This window comes from Rhinolophus sinicus, chromosome 3, assembly GCF_057876585.1.
Source record: "Rhinolophus sinicus isolate RSI-liver-muscle chromosome 3, RSI-T2T, whole genome shotgun sequence".
NCBI lineage: Eukaryota > Metazoa > Chordata > Mammalia > Chiroptera > Rhinolophidae > Rhinolophus > Rhinolophus sinicus.
The window spans coordinates 84,358,321-84,382,399 of record NC_142503.1 but is presented as its reverse complement, the minus strand read 5'-3'; the positions used below and the strand labels follow the sequence as shown (position 1 = coordinate 84,382,399).

The 24,079-nt window shown below is 38.5% G+C and overlaps 1 protein-coding gene across 3 annotated transcripts in view; it reads right to left on the bottom strand.

Annotated features, from left to right (window-relative positions):
* SNX24 (sorting nexin 24) overlaps window positions 1-24,079 on the bottom strand; it is a 139,661-nt gene that overhangs the window by 34,985 nt on the left and 80,597 nt on the right. For all 3 annotated transcript variants that reach the window (XM_019728010.3, XM_019728011.3, XM_088796687.1), the window contains exon 3: window positions 18,510-18,614. In XM_019728010.3, coding sequence (XP_019583569.1) covers window positions 18,510-18,614 — 105 coding nt within the window. The remainder of the gene's footprint in view (window positions 1-18,509; window positions 18,615-24,079) is intronic.

Sequence of the window (24,079 nt, the reverse complement as noted above, 5' to 3'; positions counted from 1 at the left end):
AGAACTGACTCTGGGTGGTGAACACACAATGGGATTTATAGATGATGTAATACAGAATTGTACACCTGAAATCTATGTAATTTTACTAACAATTGTCACCCCAATAAATTTAATTTAAAAAAAAAAGGTCTCAGTAGGGCAGGAGGCATCCAGGGTTAGTCTCCTACTGTGAGTGGTTTAAAACAGCAACAGAGACAGATATCAGAGTTCCAACATCATATCCTCTGCTCAGGTGTTGTTGTCCTACACTCCTGCCCAAGTGGATGAGGGAGAAAAAGAGAAAATTCACTTGTATATCTGCTACAGGAAAGGCACTCTGGATCAAGAGATAATGACAAGTCATCTCAAATCCCTATGAGGGCTGCAGAACAGAGGAAATGAGATAAAAAAGCCCCAATTCCTACAATGGAAGCAAATATCCTTTGCAGAAAAAGTAAAAAAGGAAAATTAAAAAAACAATACCCATTCTGCAAATGGGAACGAGAAAAGGTAGAGAAGGCAAAACCAGGGAATGTTTTTAAAAAGTATCAGACTTTTTTTAGACCTTAACTGCTTTGCCACAACTAGAATTCACACTGGATTCAGGTGTGTGCAGGCGATGCCCTTCGTCTAGCCTGAAAATAACCCACCGCTTGTAGCTCACAAGCAAGACGGGAGTTTGTCAAATTCTGGGTTGGGGAAGGCCTTTTAAAATCAAACATTTTGGAAACAGAGTACAACTTTAATTAATGACAAATGAGTACCACAGGAAGAATGTCTTTAAAAAAAAAAAAGGTTCTAAACGCACCGCATGCTCTTTTACTTACTTAAACCACACTGGCATGAATGGAACAGGCGGCTCCACTGAAACCAGAACAGTGTCTCCCAAACACTTTCCATCACAGACCGCTCCAGTGAAAAAGGGCTGAGCCCTCACCCTAATATATACGTATTTATTTAATTATACATATAAAGGTACTACTGTATCAATCAGGTACTATAGAAAACACACAAAAGGAAATTGCAGAGTAACATAAGATGAAAAATGTAATATACATTTTACTTTACTGTATTTATCAATGATACAAACAACATTTCTGTTCTTTCTAAAAATTACATATTTTACCACTAGAGTAACGTGACTAAATATGCTCTCTAAGGTTGGAACACAGTGATTGCTTTTCATCGTGGTCAAAATCCCATTTCATAAATATTTGGTTTTAATGACTATCTTTGTTGAAAATGGCATCTCACAAAAACAAGTAAATCCAACAGCTGCACTTACTAAATCATAATACTAATTTTTCCAATTCCATCCTCTAATAACACAAAGATTTTTTAATGAGATTTGACCAAGAAATTCCCTCTCCTTGATGTTGCACAGTTGTTCATATAGAACAACTGGAAAATGTTGCATTTAGAAAAATTTGAGTCCAAGACCCACTGAAACTTCGTGTGAAAGAGTTTTTTGAACAGGCTAGAAAATTCTGTTTCCAAGTTTTAAGGAAGGTAGAGAGAATTTCTACACATTAATTCTCGCAACAAAATCCCATCACGATAGAAACTTCTTCAAACATCCATTTTCAAAATGTTCTCTCTCAGACTTGCGTTCTTTCAAAAGCCACTTACTTCCCCACTTGGTGTTCAAGGGCCTTGAGCTGGAAGGGCCAGTTTAGTGAGGATTACGAAGAATTTGGAGGAGTCAGGGCAGTGACAACACCACTGCTGCCACTTCCTCCTGTTCACTATACGAAGGGCTGGTGTTTTCCAGTTCTGTCTTTCACCTGTGGTTTCTTTACAGGACTCCTGTGAAGCCATGGGTACCTTCTGTGAGGTTTAGTTGAAAGCAGATGATACAGCCCATGAGGTCACCTAATTAGGTGCCGCAAACTATAATAGGCTATGGTGAACAAACAAGTGAGGGTATCGGAGGCAGGCCCCCGATGGTGGACCCCAGGCTGTGTGAGGTTTGGATCCTTGAAAGAGCCAGTATCAGTCTGAACAGCAATACCAATAAAGCTTCATGCACTTCTTTATCAGATACAAAATGAATATAATTGAACATCGTATGGCTGCTTCCTGTACCCAGGTGTGTCACTGTGCACAGAGGGCTGCACGCATGCCTTAGGGAAAAGATTCCTTCACTGGCACTCTTCAAATCCCCTCCCTTGACCAGCAGGTTCTTTAAAAAGTTCAAACTGATTTGCCTTCTGATTGCTACTATGTTGTTTACTGAGGAAAGTGGAGGTAAGTTACAGACAAAATGGACCATCTTTAAGCAGACTGTCTTCAAATACCAGAGGATGTTGCTGGGCTAGGATGCTGCTGAGGGCCGTGAAATAATACATGTAAAGCGCCATGCAGAGTAGCTGGCCCAAAACAGGCCCTTAGAAGATGTTTATTTTATGAATTAAAGAATATGTGAGTGAATGGATAAAAGATTCCAGCAGAACTTCCTAGTGACAACATTCTGCATTGTTCTGAAAATGTCTGCCTTGTATGTTCTCCAACAGCATTTTCAGTTAGTCATGGTTTTAGCTGAATTGGTGAGATGGCTCCTGAACGAATGTTTTCTAATTGAATTTTCATGGCTAAATAATTAAGATTAGGCATTAATCCCTGTGGCTCCTTGGAGTCCTAGGGATATTCTGGGATTTGGGAAAAATGAGGACAACATGTACGTGCCAAACATGGCCCCGATCTGAGGACAGAACGATAGCTACTCTGTATGCCTTTCTATTTCAAGAACTGGACGACGCTTAGCGTATACTAGCTCATGTCATCTTCATTAACAACTCTCCAGAAAAGGTGACCGGTGTTGAGAGGTTAATTAACTACCCTAGCTTAGTGAGCAGTGGGTGGAGGTTCAGGAAAATGTAGGAATATAGATGAAATAAGACTGCCCCAGCTCTCTTCTATGGCCCATCCATCCCAATCAGCCACCAGCCTGTAGGTCCAGGGGTCAATGATAGCCTGAGGGTTGAATCTGGCCTGCTGTCTTGTTTTGAAAATAAAGTTTTATTGGAACACCTCTCCTTTCTTTACACATCATCTATGGCACCTTTTGTACCACAAGGGCAGAGCTGAGCAGTGTGACAGAGACCATATGGCCCGCATAACCGAAAATATTTATAGCTGATCTTTTACAGAAAAATTTTGTTGACTTTTGCCTAATATTAGACATGCTTGTATTTACAACTCTGTCCCTTCTTGTCTGTGGGACAATACACATTTCTCTTTAAATTTATTCACTGTCTCCTTTCTAAATTCAAGGGCCAATTTTAATTTAGACCATATCAAAAGTCCTTCTCATATAACTTGAGATTTGGGAAAACAAACAGGATTTTTATTGCTAAGAATCCTAAGCAATATGATAACATTTAATCAACTTCCTTTTTTGATTGGCCAGGAGGTGCGACACAGTTACCATGCTCCCAAATTGCCAAAAATCATTAATAAGGTTGGTTCACTTTACCTATTTTAAGGAATCGGGAACTAATTGCTCTCAATTAATCTGCTCCACTCTCTGATCGCTTATTTATCAGACTGGGAAAGATAGATTTAATAGTGCTTGCTTGAAACAGGTTCTTTAATTGGAAACATCACAGCATTTAGCTCACTTTGTACTCCAGCAATTAAGAACAATTTGGAAGTGTTGTTGATTTTTTTTTTTTACACTATTGTCTCCTTGATTAGATTTCCGAAGATCCAGACAAAACAAATGACAATACTAGCTAGCACTATTGGTACAAATAAAAGCCCAACAGCCAGATTACTTACTATGAGAAATGTGAGCCATCCTCATCCATTTCGTCAGTGTCTTACATTTATTTCCCTGTATCCTTGTCTCTTGTGTAGGTAAGTGGCAATACCTCTTATAAAAGGCATCATTTTGCACCCACCTTTACACAATTATCTTTTCTCCAAATAAGCCAAATCAACAGAAGAAATTATTTTTCTTGATTAAGCACCCACATTTCTCTTGAGAGGGAACAAAACAAACAATTAATCTTTCCTTATTTGTTCTCAGAAGTCCCTGCCTCCTTAAACGCAGGCTATCCAGGTACCTGTGGCAGCCAGTCAGCAGCAATTAGGCCTGAGCAGAAAATGAATGGACTGCAGGCTGAGGGCCTAATCTGCTGAGAGTCTGTGTGAGAGGGCAAGGTTATACCAGGAAAATTCCCTTGTTGTCGGAGCACCGTTCAAAATTACTACCTGACTTCAGCATAATTAACCAGGCTTGGGAATTTATATGAACTAAGTAATTGGAAAGAATTAGCAAGAGATATGTACATTAATCTTTACCAGTTACACAGTGTTTAATGAAATTAAGGGGCTGGTCCTCATTCTTGCCTTGCTTAGTTTGCACACTTGCTACTTCACCTGTAGAACAAGGAGACTCCGCCAGAGGAAGATTAAAACAAAACAAAAATTCTAGGGAGAAAAATAGAAGCCACCCCAAAACTCAACAGCAGGCTCTTAAGTAAACCATAATGCCTCCTTAGGATAGAACATTATGGAGCCTTATTAAAAGTGTTTTAAAAAAGAATCTTTATCTATTAGAGATGCATACTGAAATATTTACAGATGAAAATATAATATCTGGGAGTTTTTTCAAAATAATATGGGAGGGTGGGGCAAATGTAGGCATACAGATGAAATACGATTGCCCCTGAATTGATAACTGTTGAAGCAGGAAGATGGTATGAAGCTGGATGGGTATCTGGGATTTTATTATTATTCAATTTTTTGTCTGTTGAAAATTTCCATAATAAAAAAAAGACATTTAAAAAAAATTGTCTTAGAGGAATATTTAATACATGGTAAATGTTTGTGATATGTCTTTAAATGAAAAGAGGAGCTTATAAAGCATTATAGATGATGTAACAAAGATTTAAAAATACATGATTAAAAATACACATAGGAAAAAGACACAGGAAGCACACCATAATTTTGAGCTAAGTCAGTTTCTCAGCCTCACCACTATTAACATTTTGGGATAATTACTGTCTGTTGGGGACTGTCCTGTGCATTGTAGGATGTTTACCAGCATCCCTACTACTAGATACTAGTATCATCCCCATCCTGAGCTGTAACAACCAAAAATGTGTCTGTGCATCACCAAATGTCCCCTGTGAGGTAACATACCCCAGGTTCAGACCCACTGGTCCAAGAGGGAGAGTTCCTGAAAACTATTTTTATTCTTTGTAGTTTTCAAAGTTGTTGAATATGCACACATGTATAAATCAGAACAATAACAAAAAATACTATAATATTAATGCTAAAAATATATTGACCTGCAGGGAAAGAAATCTTAATAGGCGTGAAGAAATAGACTACTTATATCAGAAAATAAATGACTATGGAATAGATCTATAGTACTCTTTCTTCGATTAGCGTCTTCAAGCTAAAAGTGAACCTCACTATAAAAACCAGTTCTTTTAAAACTCATGAATCCATCACACACACATCTGACAAAATGCAAATCAAAAGTATCTCAAGAATAATGTAGGGCTTCCTAAAATCTTCTGTGAATAGAAAACTGCAGTGTTAAAGAGATACGCAAGCCCACAATAGCCACCTTAAAAGAACTGATGTTTACAGAAATAAAACGCTAGCGCAAGGTGTTAAGTGTTTATCGGACAGAACCATTTACTTTTGAAGGTAAGTTTGAATGTGAAGAAAAAGTCTTATGTGGTCTGTCTTTCTCTCCAAATACATGAAATGGCATCACTAACTACCTGTTTCTAGAAGGGGCTTTGAGCTGGCTTCCCAGATATAAGTGAGGTCTGTGTATTCTCACCAGTACTCTTTCTAGAAACAGCATGCAGCCGGGAGCCCTGCCAACAAGCACAGCCAGCTCTTGGAAGAGGATTTAACACAAGACATTCACTTTATTAACCTGGAGCTCTAGTTTAGGTCACTGAACCTTAGTAGAGACTATTGAGAGTATTTTTTAAATCATTACAGATGCCACACCACGTGGTCAACATTTGATAATTCGTAGGTTTAAAACTCCCAAAGTTTCAAATTTTAAATCTGATCACAGCTTTGGGGCCATAGTGAGTAGGAAGGCACATTTCTATTCCATTCCCTTCTTCCACATAGATTCCTCCCCATGAAATGATAAACACTTTTGAGGTTCCTAAAGCTTTTCAAATTGCCATTACTGATCTCACCTCCACTGACCTGGATTACCTCTAAAGGCTCATTATCCATAGCTCTGATGGTCAGGCTCCCACCAGGCTCAGCTACCTGAGATGAGCAAGAATGCAAGGTCTGAATTTTTAAAATACTGTTTTATTCCTTCAAAGGAAAGTGTTTTGCTTTCTTTAAAGAAATAATATATACGACCGGTTTCAGAACTTTGAAAAGATTGTAAGATTGTTGTGCACTAAAACTTATGTTATATGAAGTATATGTCATCTTGAGATGAACGGGTAGCCCGCAAATCAATGAGGAAAAAAAATGCATTTGAAATTAAGCAGAATTCTTTGTAATTAAAACACAAAACTTTAAAGTCTATAATGAGAAGGATCATACATTGTCCTAAGTGATTATTTCAGCCTTCATAAAGTGTTTTTAACTTAGTCCAGAAAAGCCTTCTAGAACTACCATAAAACTTAGGAATCTACAAAAATTAAATTTAGAAAACAGACTTGTAAAGTGTGTTTTTCTTCATATCTTGCCAATTATTTCGCCAATTATAATGACAAAGTTGTCTGCTAAATCCTGGGTAAGTGGTTAGGGTTTTCCTGTATGGAAAACCAACCACTGAAACAAGGTTATAGGATTTCTAACCAGGCACAACAGAAACATGTATGCACAACGGAATCTGAAAACACTTGCTAGCAATGATGGATTTAAGTTATTAACAGATCAAAAAGAGATGGATGGTGGTTTGCTTTTCTTCATCTACATCATCATCTAGATCTATTTAAAGATATGTGGTGCACTAACAAACTTGGTTAAGGTTTCGATAAAATCAGTAAAAATAATCTGCCCCTGTTACACTGAGTCTGTATCGATCAATAAAATCACTTGTACAAGGAAAGTACTGTTAAGTACTGACAATCCCAGCCATTAATATTATTTAACACACTGTTCACAATCTTTAACAAGAACAAAGAACAGTTTGTCGCGTGTTATAAGCAGGGCCTTCATAGATACGGTTACTTCTATAGGCTTCTATGGTGCTTTTTTGAAGTCCAAACTAAACATCCCTTTCACCAATGCACACCCCCACCTCATACACTAGGTCTTGCTCTTCAGTTGCAGTTTAATGGTAGTTCTCTTATAAGACGTAAAGCTGCCATTGTATCACTTCTTTTTTTTAAATTAAAGTTTATTGGGGTGATGATTGTTAGTAAAGTTACACGGGTTACAGGTGTACAATTCTGTAATACATCATCTGTATATCACATTATGTGCTCACCACCCAGAGTCAGTTCTCCTTCCATCACCACATATTTGATCCCCTTTACCCTCATATACCACCCTGCTCACCTCTTACCCTCTCGTAACCATTAAACTATTGTCTGTGCATGAGTTTTTGTTTCCTTGTTTCTTTTTCTTGTACTTTTGTTGTTTTCAGTTTTAAATCCCACATATCAGTGAAATCATATGGTTCTCTACTTTTTCTGTCTGACTTATTTCACTTAGCATTATACTTTCTTCTTAACCTGTGCTTTAAACTCAAAATTCTAAGGACCTGAGCTAATGGATAAGGTGGTCATTGGGAAAGCATGGGGCGTCTCGGCTATATTCTGAGTTTCCTCAGCGTCATCAAGGTCTTTACCTCGTCAGGGGCGGATTAAATGAGAAATTTTCAATTAGTCCGCAGCCAGAGTTGGATGGCTAGGAAGAGATATATGTGCCTGACTTAAAACCACAAAAATGGAAAGTGGAGAAAAAGAAGGAATAAAAATATTTTACACAAGAAATTTTTTAACTTTGTAAATATCTATGATTATATGAGTGATACTAATAAAGAGAAAATTCCTTTAAGAAATGAAACTTAATTATAATTCTAAGTTCTTAAACAGAAACCTGTTCTAAACTTAACCTTTGCAGTTCTGACTACTCATAATCCCAGCAATGCAGGACGTGCAGTGGTTTGCGATTTTGCTGAGATAAGGAAGACGGAGCCCCTTCTCTGGTAAGTGAACCTGGAAAATGTTGAAGACCCAAATCTCAGTTCAGTTTAATTTAGTCTATTATTCTCAGCTCAATTATACCTACGCTACAATTTTAATGGAGTGAAAAGAACAAAACAACAACAACAAAAAACAAAGAAAAACAAAAAAACAACTTTGGGTGTCTGCACAGGACTTGGAGAAAATGTCCCCCAAAGGAATATTAATTGCTAGTACTCTTTAAAGAATTTGTAAAGAAAAGATGAAAATATATACCTAAAAAAATGGTTCTTGGCCATAAAATAGATGTTTTAGGTAATGTAAAAGTAAAATGTCAAATTTATGTGGTTATAGTCATTAAAAGTAAGTCCATGAATATACTCTACTGTAGAAGAAAATGTGGTTCACAAAATGGTTTAAGAGCATGTTCCCACTAGCACAGAAACTGCCTATCAAGTCAAAGAAAACACTTCCGGGAAAACACCCTGGTGGTACCAGACACACCAGCCTGACACACAATGCCCATGTGATTCTGGAGATATCTGGGACCTTGTTTAAGGATCTTCATGTAGCAACAGGTGATGAGTCAACAGTGTAAGTGTTTACCCAACAATTTTTAAAATAAAGCACCATTCCAGCATTTCAAAAGCAGTTTCCATTGTATAATGGGGAAGGGGACCAAGTTGCTGCAGAATCTTTAGGAGAGTAAAGAAGCTAGTGGAAGAGAAAGATAACAGGCTGGAAAACATGCCCAGTGGAAATAGGAAGGCAGCCTACTTTGGAAGACAATGTCTTGTTAAGCACAAGAGCTGGGGAGAGGTAGCTGAAAAAGGTCAAAGACAGACAGAGAAACTTGAATATACTGTGAACCCAAAAATATTAAGCTTACATGCAAGTTGTGTAATAAAAAACCAAAAAAAACAAAACATGTTTAGGTCTTTATAAAACCTCTTTTAGGACTATCGTGTGGGCATGTTGAAGGTCTATTTTACACCACGTGTATACAAGTACAACAGACTGCATTTTGTAAAGGTGTATGCTCCAGTTTGGCCTGAGTTGAAACACACAATAGGTATGACCAGTCACCTCCTGCCATAGGTGGACCCTCCCAGAGGTTCCTGCAATACCACATCCCCACCACTGAACGAATAGGAGATACAGTCCTCTGTCAAATAAAATCTTATGGTCAGTAAAATAATTAAACTTGTTTTCCAAACCTTGCCATGTTTGAAGAATGTATTATAGGAAAGTACGTATGTCACTTCTGACAGAAGCCATCAGAGCAGATCCTGGTAATATTTGGCTAACCAAGAACAGTGACTTAGCACCTGAACACTAACTAGGGCTCAGATTTTCGTGGAAAGGAATTCTTAGGATCCTAAAAGTGCCATTTATATATATTTATTTATATAACTATATAAATAAAGTACCATAAACATAAATATAAAAATGCATCACTTAGGTGGTAAGAAAGTAAGGAATCTATAAGCAGCCTTAAATTGAATATAGACAGAAATCCTGATAGATAAGCAAGCACCACGGCTGGCTCTGTCCTATGGGCAAGTCGTAAACCCTAAAAGTGAGCTCCAAATAAAGCCACTACAGGATACGTCCCCAGGGAGGGGAGAATGAGAAAGAAACCCCTTCACAGGTTCGTAACCTAAATTAATGCCTTTTGTGAGGTCCAAAGAACCCTTCAAGCTAAGAAGTCCCAGTCGAGTGTTCCCAAGTGATTGACAGAAACAAATAAAAATTCTCTCTGTATAAATTCAGTTCAATCCTGGCCTTAAAAGAAAGAAAAAAGAAAAAAAAATTCCAAAGATAAACTGATTACCCAACCAAAAATACAACAAAGGAAAAAAGAAACAGAAACAAAACACACATACTCTTACACATATACTGTGGAGAAAGAACCATGAGCAAGAAACCAGGAGAAACAACAGTCAATCTAGACCTATGAACACATTGGTTATTACAATGATCACACTTAGAATAAAGGATAGAATCGAAAATGGAAAAGAAGCAACATTCAAAGACATGATACCTGAACATTTTCCAGAAATGTTGAAAGGCGCCTGCATTCAGATACAGGAAGCACACACACACACACACACACACACACACACACACACTACTCAAAAATATAAACTTAAAAAGTCTACACCTAGATACAGAATAATTATAGTAATAAATTTCTACAGTAAAACAGAAGAATACCAAAGATAAAAGGAAGACCCTATGAGAATCAGAGATAAATGACAGATTACTTTCAAAAAGCAGGAAATTAAGCATTTCTAACTATTTGTAAGAATGGATATTTTATGACTTTTATTCTTTCTCACCTGTCTTCCAAAAACAGAAAAAATATGTCTTTTAAAAACAGAATCAAGTTCTTTCTATCTGATATTACCATATGGACTTAACTGGATTCTTTTTCAATATACATCATGGAATCTTATGTGATCTTCTTTTTCCTATACCTCGCGACATTTTACTACTTTATGATTTTAAGTATCATTTCATCATTACTCATCAACTGTTCCCAACTATGCTAAGAAAATACTAAAATAAGAAAATTGAAGAATTATGGAATCCTCTAGAAGGATAATGTTCATTAGCCACATGTGATCAGTAGCTTCCATAATGTACAGCTAAATTGGCTGCATTAGACTTCAAATGATATCATACATGAATTTTCTCAAACTCAGGAATCAATGAGGAAAACGGAAATGTGGTATTGTCTTGGAGCTGCTCATTCAACATGAAAAACTTTACGGTACATTATTTTGTATTAAGTACTTAGATTATTTCATTTTGCTAAGAGAACATGGAACACTGTTCTTTCACTTTTTATGATGTTTGTGCACCAAGATTTATTTGACAAATGCTTCACTTAACTTGACAAAAGCAAACAGGTGACTAGAAAGAAACAGATAATGTAGAAATTTTTAAATTCATTGATTTAGTCATTCTAGTTGCTGTTTGTAAATCTAAAAATGAAAATATTTTGCAATTATGCAGCAGATACTACCCACAGTCTCTTCAACAAAACTATTAATCATCAGGTTTTCCAAATTATTAAATTTTAAAAATGCCCAAGAAAAAAACCCACAAGCAATGATAAGCGAGAACCTATCAGAGATGAATTTAAAAATCTGGAATCAGTACTTACATGATGGTTGATGTTTCAGGTTCATGCACAGAAGATGATGATCGATTACGTACACTGTTCAAAGGATGTTGCCCATTTAAAACCCAGGAAAATATGGACTAAGATTTTGAGTTTGCTATGTTGAAATTCCAATCAAAATTCTACTGAAGTTGTCTTTCACTCTCTATTTGAATTTCTGTAAATCATTCACTAAAAATCTTAAACTAAATATGGTCTACTGGATTCAATGGTTAATGGTGATTACCATCATTTCTGTTTATTTGTTTTTCTGGGAAACAGAGAGTTAATGTGCTTAAAAACAGAGGTTTGAAAATATGACCAAAAATACAGGACTATTAAAAAAACAAACATGTAGTCAGATTACAAAAAAAAAGCAAATAGAACTCCTAGAAACAAAAAAGTGTAATACTAAAATTTAAAAGTCAGTGGATGGACTTCCACTTCCAGTAAGATCAACTAGCTGTACTTTTTCCTATTCTCCTGCTAAGTACAACTAAAACCCCTGGATATTATATATAAAGCAAACACGAGATGATTCTGAAAGGTTGAGGAAAGAAAAGAAGAATGACACAGAGGTGAGTTTTATCTTTCCTGGATTTTTGTTTTGCCTCATGTATCTCTTGGAGCAGAAACAGCCAGCAACCAGTAAATGCCAAGAAATGTAGACAAATAAAGCCGCAAATAAAAGCCTGTTTCCTTTAGGAAAAGGACCATAAAAGAGACAGCCTAGGAAGACAGAAAACTTTTAGACACTGACCACTCTACTCCTGCCAAACACCACAAAAGAAACTGTGGCCGCCTCCACTCTTGCCATCAGAGGTCTAGTGGGAAGCCTAGACCTGGCGTGGAAAGCATCCTGAGGCTGTAATGAGGCACCCAATGCCTGGCTGGCATCAGAGAAGGCCAAGTAGGGAGTCAGGTTTTCATCCTTACCAGCCAGTAATGGAGTCAGCAGAGACCACACAGGGAGCTGCAATTCCCATCATCTCAGCAGTAATGAGGAGCATCCCTCCCACCCCAGTGTCAAGGAAGGCCAAGTGAGATTATATCTTCACCCAGCAGAAATGAAGGGGGTCCCCCACCCCCACCTTCTCTAGACCGAACAGTGTCCGAAAAAGCCAGCAAAAAAAAGAATGTTTAAATAAGATCCAGAGTTACATAAAATGATGCAAAAATGTCTAGGATTCAACCAGAACCATTCATTATACCAAAAACCAAGAAGATCTCAAACTGAATGAAAAGGAAAATCAATAGATACCAATGCTGAGATGTCAGAGATGTAAGAATGATCTGACAATGATTTTTAGGGCACCCATGATAAAAATGTCTCAATGAGCAATTACGAACACATTTGAAACAAAAGAAAAGACAGAAGAACTCAACAAAGGAATGAAATATAAAGTCTTGCCAAGGAAATAAAAGTTATAAAGGAGAATAAAGTGGAAATGTTAGAACTGAAAAATACAATAACTGAAATAAAAAGCTCAGTGGACAGATTCAACAGCAGAATGGAAGGAAAAGAGGAAAGAATCAGAACCAGAAGATAGGACAACAGAAATTAACCAATCTGACCAATGGAGACTAAACAGTCCGGGGGGAGAAAAAAATGAAGAGGGACTCAGGGCCCTGTGCAGTCTATAATAAAGACTCTAATATTCCTGGTATTGAAGTCCTGGAAGGAGAGAAGACAGTAGGAGGAACTGAAAAAGTACCTGAAGAAATAATGATTAAAAACTTCTAAATCTGGCCAAGGAGATAAACCTCCAGATTCAAGAAGCTGGGAGAGTTCCAAATATGAAAAACCCAGAGAAGTACACACCAAGACACATCATAATTAAACTTCTGAAAACTAATGACAAAGATAAAATCTTGAAAGCAGTCATTTTTAAAACTACACCTTACATATAGAAGGGAAACAATTAATGTGACAGTAGATTTTCTTTTTTTTTAAAATCAGAAATCATGGGAGCCAGAAGGAAGTGGCACAGTATTTCCAAGTGTTGGGAAAAATAAAATAAAAAGAAGAACTGTCAACCCAGAATTCTATATCCAGGGTGATCAGACTTAAAACATTCTAAGGTCTTTGTAATGTTCAGGAGGGAATTAAAGACATTAGGTAACCACTAAAAGAATAGATATAAACTAATGGGGTTGGGGGGATGAAAAGAGAAAAAGGGGAAAAAATCTGCCACCAATTCAAAAGCAGGCATGAAAAGGAAAAAGGATGGTTGAACTAAGCCCAATTATATCAGTAATCATGAAAATATGAGTGTGAAATTCTAATATACCTTTCTTCTTATCAGATCAAGCGGCCAAGTTAAGATAGGAAATTTGAATAGCACACTTAACAAACTTCATCTGATTGTATACAGCTCACTGCACTCAAAAACTAGAGAATACACATGTTCCAGCATACGTGGTCAATTTTAATAAATGCTTCATGTATTACTGAAAAAGTTAGAAACATAGTACTCTTTGATCCAGTGAGACTACTGACCCAATGGAACATTATACAGTATTGTATGACTTAAAGAATGAATGAGGGGCAGCTAGTCTGAGTAATAAGCTCTTCTGAAGACAGCACCTGTATCTCTTATCTAACAAACCCCAGCTGTGGAACTGTTTTCTTCAAACGAACCTTTTTTAAAGGATTTACATTAGCTTAGATTATGTTTGACCGTGATTTCTGTTTAGCTCCCAACACTCAATGTTCTTTAGTTATCGTTCACTCCTTATCAAAAAGGTGAAAATAAAAACAACTGTTGTTCTCAAGTAAATGACATAAGACATGGTATCTTTCTCAGAAAGAGAAATTTCTTATTATTGCAACAAATGGAACAAGTAATGTATGCAAAATTCCCGTAAAAAGCCTTTGTCTACAAATTATGTCATCTTGTAATTTAATGTTCCGATGAGGAATGGAGCAGGGCCTGTGCAATCAGCTTCAAATTAACAAACGAAGCCATGACTAAACTTCAATCTTGCCCACCACTTGCTTTTTCTTTCTGGAAGATTATGGATCTCTATCTCTGACATACTGAAATGTTGCCAGTTATGTCTAGGCACTAAAGTGTTTCTGTCATTCTTTGTGCTCTGCCGTTGGATCAGCTTTTCTAGCTAAAGGCTCATATCCCCCAGCTTGGGGAAATTTTCAACTATTTTTCCTTGGATTATTCCCTTCCCTACTTTTTAATTTTCCCCTTATTTCTTTCTGGGACTCTAGAAAGAAGTAAGACATTAGACCTGGAATGGTCCTCTATGTCTCTTGTCTTTTGTTCGAGAGTTTTTGTATGTGCATTTTACGAAACACTGCCCCAAAATAGAGAGAACAACTACCAAATGTTTTTAGTTGGATAACACAACTAATTCAAAAAACTCTTGTGTGTTCTCTGATTGTTCCTTTTATAGTAGCCTAGTGTCATATTTTGGATGTAATGCCTTTGTGAATCTCTCTCGATTCATTAAATCAATTTTTAAGATATATTTTGTGTCCTTTATTATCTCTTTCCTGAAGAGTCAGTGTTTTAGTTCCTGTGGGTCTTTTTGTTCATGCTACTCAATTTCCTCAAAGGCCTGGCGAACCTTGGTTATCAGATCTCATTGAAGAAAGTAGCCTGGGAGGCTTGGGTGGGATTCTCCTGTGGGGATGTCAGTGGCAGTACCCACCACAGGCCTCCTCGCAAGTGGAAAGACAGTGTGGGTGCAGCATTCTGTGTGGTCGGCTTGCCCTTGGGGTTGTCAATTTGGGGTCCCCAATAGAAGCCTTAGCTTTACGCAGTCCCCCTGTTCAATATTCGGTTGTACTGTTTCGCTTTTAAGAGAAAAGCCTTTACAATTTCTCTTTGCAATGTCATAAACATCAGACTATCAGTATTTGTAGAGCATAAGTAGCCTGGGCAACTGTTTCAGGTTTACACCCTGAACGGAACCACTTGTTTTCAGTTTCACTGCTCACCTTGACCCCTACCTCACCTGCTGACTCTAAGTCCAGAAGCTCCCACCAGAGCCGTGGGCAGGCTGCCTCCTGCCTCCAACACCTGCTCTCATGGCTGAATTGGGGCGGCTGCTTTCCACTCCCTGTTGCACCGATTCACACACTCCCAGAACATTCCATCTTCCAGAAAATTGTTAAACATTTTTCTTCCTTTGATGATCCTCTCTTCTCCCTGCACATCCACTGCTTAACTGTTGTGGGTTATCCCTTAAGTTTTTACACTTTCATTTGACTGGGATCTCAGGAAAGATGGCGTGTTGTCATCCCAAATGAGGCAATAAAACTATTAGATAAACATGTTTAATGGTAAAATCAGTTTTGGAAACCCCAATTAACTTATTCTTCAGATTTCTGCTTCCATGCAGATGATTTAACACAGAAAACAGATGCACATTCATTGTTTTCATAGGATTCTAAGTATTCAAGTTATAGACTTAAAGAATCACTGATCTATTGATCTCTCAAGGGAGTTGGGTTAGATTAGTCAATTAAGTTGTGATAGGTTATGATTATAAGGTCTCTTCCTTTACTAGTATTATTATATCCCTAAGTAAAATTACATGTCAAGGCTGAAAATTTTCTCCCAATTTGGAAAATCTACAATACATAATGAAAAGAGCCTATACTAGGCATCAAGAAACTAAAATTCTAGTCCCATCTCTTTCACTTATATACTCTAGAAGTAAGTTTCTCCATCTGGACCTCAGTTTCTCCATCTCTAAAATAAAAGCAGTGCAGGGCCCCTTAGGAAATGTGTGTGTTACATCTATCCACGGTCCAAATGTACTAGCTGTTCATTGGACAAGAAAAGAGCTGTCTTCTCTGGTCCTCTCAAGAGCTAATCTGCCTATTTTATGGATGTGAAACTGAGGCCAGAGGAATGATCATGAACATTAGCTGAAAGGCAGGAGGCAAGTTGGACTAGGTTATGTCTAAGTTTCCTGTGAGCTGAAGATGCTACAGCTTTGGGGTATTAATACTTTCTCATTTTATTGGGCCATACCAGGGCCACCCTCATGCCCAGATGGGTCAGCTGTAGGATGGTACCTGCTAAGAAGTACTGGTAACACCCTGGAGCTCAGTCTCAGCTGTAAGCTCTGAGGGCGAGTGGGATTCTAACGAAAGTTACAATGAGTAGAAGGAACAGTAATAACTGTCTTACATCCAAAAAAGATTTAAACACTAAAAAGTTATCAAGAAATGACACGTAAGCCAGGGTTTTCATTTCACTTGGGATTGATAAAGCATTCACACTCATCCTTGCAACTTCTGTCTAGCTGCCACTGCCTTAAATAGAATCAGGTGGGAAAGAGAGAAGAGAAAGCTCCCTTGGGGACTTAACTGACAGGGGACGTAACAGACAACAAATTGAATATTAAATGCACAATAGGAAACACACCCTCTCAGTCTTTCAACCACATCTTCCAATCCCTATTTCGAAGACTAGAAAATTCCAAGCTCAATTTGAGTGTCACTGTAAACTCCTCTCTGTGCCAGATGATTTTATCTGCATATTTATACACAAAGCACAAACAACTTAAAATGTTTACACTGAGTACTAATGGAAGTCATATGTCAAATATAATGGGAGAGAAAAGAGTAAAGCTTTCTTCAGAACTAAAGCTTAAAGATATACAATATCTATGGAAAATCTGCCTCACAAATAAGAATGCACTGTTTACCTATACCATTTAATTACAGAGAACACGCATTTTTACCCTTTGCATACAGTGTCTGAAGTCTTGTTTTTTAGGTTTTTTTGGGGGGTTTGTTTTTGCTCTGCAGTGTTGCCCGAAGCCCTGGAAGTCTCTTAGCTCCATATACAGAGTCTCAAAGCACATGACCACACACTTTCCTGTCATCTGTGGTCCCCATTTCCTTTAATCTCCCACTCCCAGGGAGAGGCAGTGAAGAATTCACCACCACGTCTAAAAGCAGAAGAGAAAAACAGTAACAAAAGTGCTCCTCACATGTTTTCAGGGCTGCCAGCACATCAGCTTTCCTGTTCGAGACCAGGAAAACCACAGGAGTCTAGGATGGAATCCTCAGCTTCTTTCTATGGGGAGGGAGTCCCGTGAATTTATCACTAAGTACAAGCTTTGGTGACAGCTTCTAATCATCAGTGATTTAGGCACAGCCACCCAGAAAAGCTGTACGGAGGACACACCATGTTGGCTTCACACAATCCACAGCTGCCCTCCAAAACAGAACCTACCGGAGGGGTCATGCTAAAGGGGTCAGGAAGACGTCGGTGGAAGAACACAGCCACGGCTGCTGAGTTTTCTGATGTAACATGTTTCAGATGGATAGATCGTCATGGTGAACTCATAACTCTTAGTGAAGTCCAGTTTTTTCCTTTGTGCTTTTTTTCCCTTCGAGAACCAAGACTCCCCAAGCCCTCACCTCACACCATCCTCACTCACTGTCACTGCGTCAGCCTCACGAGTGCACTCAGGTGTCCTGTGTGAACAAGGCTTCCATGTTCCACGCCCACTCCCCAATGTCATCTCAGCACTCGCCCTGCGAAGCGCTCTGTGGATGATGATGGCTACACCGAATATTCACGTGAGGCCTCTGGCCTTTTTCACTTTAAAACTCAGAGAAGCTGACACTGTTCTTTTGCTTTTTCTGTCTGTCCCTTTGCAGGAAGAGTACTTTGGTCTACCTTACTCAGGTAGGTCTTTTTGCAACTCTTCAGCTGCAGAAAAGAACAGCCTAATGCATTTTTTAAAAAAAACATGTATTCCAATTTCCTTAGAAGTTGGAACTTCATCAGAGGCAATTTTTTTACATTCATTCTCCAGTGATTCCATAGATGTACTCGCCAGACCCACTGAAAATTCAGTTTCTCTCACTATCTCTCCAACACCCAAAACCTAAAGGCAGGGAATGCTATGAGGGAGCAATACAATTAAATCTTGGAGGGGGAAACAAAAGAAAACTAATTTGTAGAGTTGACTAAAAAAATGCACAGACCCTTTCTACATCCATTTTCACCTTTAAGCTGAAATTTCACTTCTCTGATCCACATAACCAATTTTAAACAGAATCTAAAGCTAAAACAACCAACCAACAACATATTTATAATTATAAATTTTCTTTATTTTAACCTAGAATGTTTGGTGGCTTGATACATTCTGAATCTCACCCATAAGTTCTGAGAAAACATATTGGGATACATAATTATTTAAGCTACATTATATTAATTGAAGATATAAACACATCTTACCTGTAAATATGTTTCCAAGCCTTGTCGTCGTTGTTCCAAGACTTTTGGGACCCAGTTCCTCACATGTTTAGATGGAATTTCTGGTGTTTTAATACATTTCTTAAGCTATAAAGACAGAAACAGAAAATGTCTCTTAATTACAAAGACATTGTTTTTTGGGAAAAGCCAATAAAAGAAAGTGAATCACTACTACCTCCAGTAAAAAGATATAGGAAAATATAATAACACTAAAATTTTGTCAAAAAAATTTTTACATAGTTGTTCAGATTTTAGAAGTTTTGTGCTTTGGGTAATTATTATTGTACATCATCTAGTGTTTCAGATTGGAATTATTTTTTCTGAAAAATTGTAAGTTCAGTAAATGAATTATAAAGGAAATAAAGAAATTTGTAATTTCCCAAATCAATTAATACAGTGAAAGTTTGGTTGGATGAAGTACTTTTCTGATGAAATCTTTCTATATATTTTTCACACAGAAAAGCAAAACTAAATCAATTGTTTACAGTCACCATTCCTGGAAATGCCAGATGAACCAGGCCACATCATTTGGAGAGTTTCTTGCAAGTTTTATAATAGAACAAACTCAAACACAGAGAGACTGAGCTTTCCCACATTCCTAAGAAGTAGGTGCAAATTCTGTTTATGAAAACTGAAGGATGGCTCTCAGCTAAGCTTTTCTGGGCAGCAGTTTTCAGGGACTATATAAATGAGGAAAAATTCTATTGCAAGTTGAATTAGAGCTGCCTGTGGAGGCAGATCCTACCACATCCACATCCTAAACCTATGAATATTAACCTTACACAGGAAGGTACTTTGCATACCTGATTAAATTAGGAAATTTACAATGGAGAGATCAGCCTAGATTATCTATGTAGATTTAATGTAATCCCAGGAGGGTCAGAGGCAGGGAGAAATTGGAAGTGGATGGCTTTGATGTTGGAGAAAGGGCCATAAATCCAGGTGACCTCTAGAAGCTGGAAACGGGAAGGGAAAGGATTCTCCCCTGCAGTCTACTGACACCTTGATTTTAGCTCAGTGAAATGCATTTTGGACTTCTGACCTTCAGAAATATAACAAATCTGTGTTGTTTTAGGCCACTAAATATGTACTAGTATGTTCTAACGGCAAGAAGAAGCTAATATACTGCCCCTAAGATGGAATGCATTTTAATGTTCTAATTAAAAACTTGGAAAACATACTGAGATTGCTCCTTTACTACACATGCAAAGAAACAGCATAAAAGTCTCTAAGAAAATGCACAGAGTTAAACCCCAGCAGCTAAACCTGTAATAAGAAATTCTTCCCATACATAAGCATATATTCACCATTAACCATTTCAGGCTGAAATTTGTTGCATATCATGACAGAGAAGGGGTCTTTGCATTTCAAAGATGAGCGCTCCTAGTTCAAGACAAGAGGCTGAGCCTGCGGTTCACTCCCCCCTCCATACTGCCTGAAGGGTCATTAAAATGATAGTGTGGAAGTGCCACCTGCAACTCGGAATCGATTCTTCTTGTCTTCCTCACCAACAGAACTCCTGGATTATTCAGAATAATGGTATCGTTTGCTAAATTTGGCTAAAACGCTAAATTTTTCAAACTCCCTTGCAGAGAGAGGAAGCCAAAGGTAATCAGAAGTTATTGTGAAGGGCTTTCTATAAAAACTCTTTAAGTGGAGCAAACTCAGCAGGCTTGCACTGTCTATCCTATTCCCCTTTCACCTGCTTTCTGCCTAGAATGGACCATGATGGCTGGAGCTGCCAGGACCATCTGCCACCATGAGGCAGCTCTGAGGATGGAAGCCAGATGTTCCAGATGACTGAGCAGAAAGAAAGAAGGAGCCAGTCAGTGTACCTGGCAGCCTCCTGGAGCTGCCACGCAGCCCCGGACTGCCCCCCTCCAGACTTGTTTTTTAAAGGGAACTTTTTTTTTTTTTTTTTTTTTTAAGGTTACTGGCATTTGGACTTTCTGTTTTATGCACTTGAATTTAATCCGGAAAGATATTTTAAAGAGAAGAGAGTCAAAGGGAATAGGACAATGAGTAGAATAGGGCAGGGAGGAAGGGATAATCACCAACTGAAAGATTAAAGCTTTCTAAAAGCAAGGGCATGCGATGAACACAATAGAGAAGACGAAGCCCCACCCAGACCACCTCAGGAAGGGGCCCTGTGCTCAGGGTTGGCAACAAAAAGGAATAGGCAAGGCTTAGCTTGTCCCAAAGGAGAGGCTACTGTCCTAGTCCTACCCACCACAGCAGACTGACTCGCAGCCTGGTTTTATCCCTGGAAACACAAACCCTACCCCCATCAAATAAGGGTCAGTGTCCCTGAACAAAATGAATGAGGTGTTTAGGTTGAACAAGGGCGTTTGCCATTCTACTCATACTGGTTTTCATGGGTTCCCCAGACTAATAGCTGGCCCTCTCCCCTCATTCCCTTCAATGAGGCCCTTTAGTAGACACAACCTACCGAAGGACCAGATTTATGTGCCCAAAGCAAAAACGACAAATACCCAAAATAATTAATCTAGCTGGATGGGTCACTTTCATAGGAATCCAGGATCACTTTCATAGGAAAGCCAGAACTTTGAAAAAGAACAAGAAAAACAAATGGAACAGATAAATATCTCAAAGGAAACAGACAAATAACTGAAAAGATCTTTAAAAATTCTATTAGTTTCTGCCCAGAGATTTGCGAATATATTGCTTCTATAAAACAAGAACAGGTTGCTATGAAAAAGAGAATATCAAACAAGAAAGATTTTATAAAGTTTAAAAATATGACAAAGAAGTAAAAAAAGTTTAAAGGTAGAATATAAAATCACGGAAGTCTCTCAAAGTATAGAATTTTTAAAATGAGAGAAAAAGTAGGTGAAAAGATAAAATACATATACAGGAGATTTAATGTGAAATTAATAAGCCTTCCGTAAAGAATAAGAGAAATACTCAAAGAACGAAAAAAATTATATTTTTATATGGCTTAATTTATACCTTCAGATTAAGAACCCATTGAGTATCAGTATAATATATTTAAAAAGACCCACACTTACTGACATTTATTAGTTGAGATTTTGGAATAACAAGGACAGGGAGAATTCGGAGGAAAAAACATTACGGTGGCAAACAAAGGAAGCAGAACTGCAGTGGCAACTGACTTCTCATCAGCAGTAGTGGATGCTGGAAGATCAATGCTTCAAAGATCATATTTGAAAATGGATTTCTATAACCAGCCACACCATCAATCAAGTGTAAGAGAATAAATGCATTTTCAGACATTTACGGACTCAAAAAAATTTATCTCACATGCCTTCTTTTACGCAGAGTTGAGTATATAATTCCAGAAAACAGATGAAAGCAAGGAAGAGGAAAACTAGGATTGGGACTCATAACTCTACCCCATCAGCATGGGGAAGGGAAATCTAAGGACAGCTGGGCACAGCAGGCCTAGAGAACATTCAATCTAGACTGGAGCAAAATTTCAGAGGATTTGGAGAGGGGAGCCTCCTGGAAGAAGGTTGATTCCATGCAGTAGATCGTATGAAGAAGGTGAATAAAATTTAGGATTTGTTAAATAAAGTACATTATTCTTTTGTCTATTAGAAAAAATAAGTTCCAGGGAAAACAGAGTCCCTGGAGAAGGGCATGGAACAGAAGACATTCAGTTCCTCGTTTTCTGGTACTAGAGACACTCCTGCCTTCATGGGACTTACATACCAGGAAACAGACAGTGAACACATTACTAAAACAGGGTGAGGGCAGATAGCAACGAAGGAGGCGTGTGTTGGGGCAGACAGCTGGGGAAGGACTGTGTGAGGTGGGAATGTCTGAGGAGTGAGGTGACTCACGCTGCAAGGGAGCCAGGTAAGGTGCTGGAGAAGAACCGTCACAACAGAGAGCAATGGAAAGGGTCGGGGGAGACAAGCTTTGTGTTCAAAACACAGCAAGGAGGAGACGGGCTTGAGAGGTGCAGCATCGGACACTGCAGGGCCTTGGATGCCAAGGTGGGAACTTGCGTATCGTTTGAAATGGGAAGCAAACTGAGTGTCTTGAGCAAGGGAATGACCTGATATAACTTTTAGAGATTATGCTGGGTTTTATGAGCAAAATGGATTACAAGGGGACTAGAGTCAAAGCAAGAAGACCAGTCAGAAGCCCCCAGAGAAGTCCAGGCAAAGAGTGATGGTGAATTGGGCTATGGTTCTGGAGGTGGAGGTGAGGAGAAGTAACAGGTTACAGGAGTGTGTGACAAGTAGACATGATCAGAGTGACCCCACGATAAGGTTTCTGACCTCACCTGGCAGCCATATTTGGGGTGACCTATTTGTTTACTGAAAGGTGGCAGAATGCTAACTTTTGGGTTAAGTGGCAGAGAATACTAGTTATCGCACAAATCCACTGACTCTCTCTTCTACAGAACAGAACTCCTGATTTTCAGCTGAATAAAGAACACATTTTCCAGGCCATATGACTGTGAATTCTGGTCAAACGCAGAAAAACCAAGACATATGTGCAACCTTCAGGAAGGGTTCTTAAAGGGAAGGGCTCTTCCCTTCTTTCCTTTCCTCCTTCCTGATGGCTGAATAACCCACAAAATGGCTAGACCTGGAGTCATTCACCTTCGACCATGAGGTGGAAGCTTTATGTTGAGAATGATAAAACCACAAGAGTCTGGGTCCCTGATGATCACGAAACTGCCACACCAGCCCTAGACATTATGTGAGAGAGAAACAAATTTATGTCTGTTAATGTCACCATTATTTTGGGTCTAGTCACTTGCAGCCAAATCAAATCCCACGTGAGTAGGAGATATAGCTGATATGCTACCTGCCCACCCAATATTCACTCCCTCTTTCTCGCAAAAGCACCCCAATGTCACTCAGGGTGCCAACATGCTAAGCAAAAAATCTTGATTTCCCAAGTTCCCTTCTAATTAGGATGGCCATGTGACAAAGTTGGTAATGAAATGTAGTGTAAGTCTACTGGGTAGGGCTCCTGTTTTCCTCATTAAAAACAAACAAACAAGAACAACAACAACAACAAAAACCGGGCTCCTCTTCCTGCCAGAACTATGGCAGCCCTGCCTGGAGGAACAGCAGCTGTGTTGTAACAAAGCGTGCAAGTCACAGGCTAAGGTAAAGACAGTGAAGCAGAAAGAAAAGGAGCTTAGAACATGGATATTGTGGAATTGCTACATCAGTTTGGACTGCCTGCTTTTTGTTCTCTTGCAATATGAGAATAAGTAATCTTTCACTTGTTTAAGAAATCTAGTCAAGTTTCTATGATATCCAACCAAAGGTAATCCTGACATGAAGGTATTCATTGTCCAGTTCTGGTGATTTTCAGTCAGAGACGCCCAGTAGGTACCCACATGGAGATATTGTGCAGATGGTTAGATATGAGTCTATGAATCTGGGACTCAGAATACGTAAGTGGTATGTAGAGTCATGGGACTAGATGGCATGACATTGGGAGTTAGGTACAGATTAAGAAACAGGGCTGTGATGGGCAGGCTCCTAAAACAGCTCCCTAGATCCCTGCCTCGTGGGGTATGCACATGCCTATATAACCCCTTC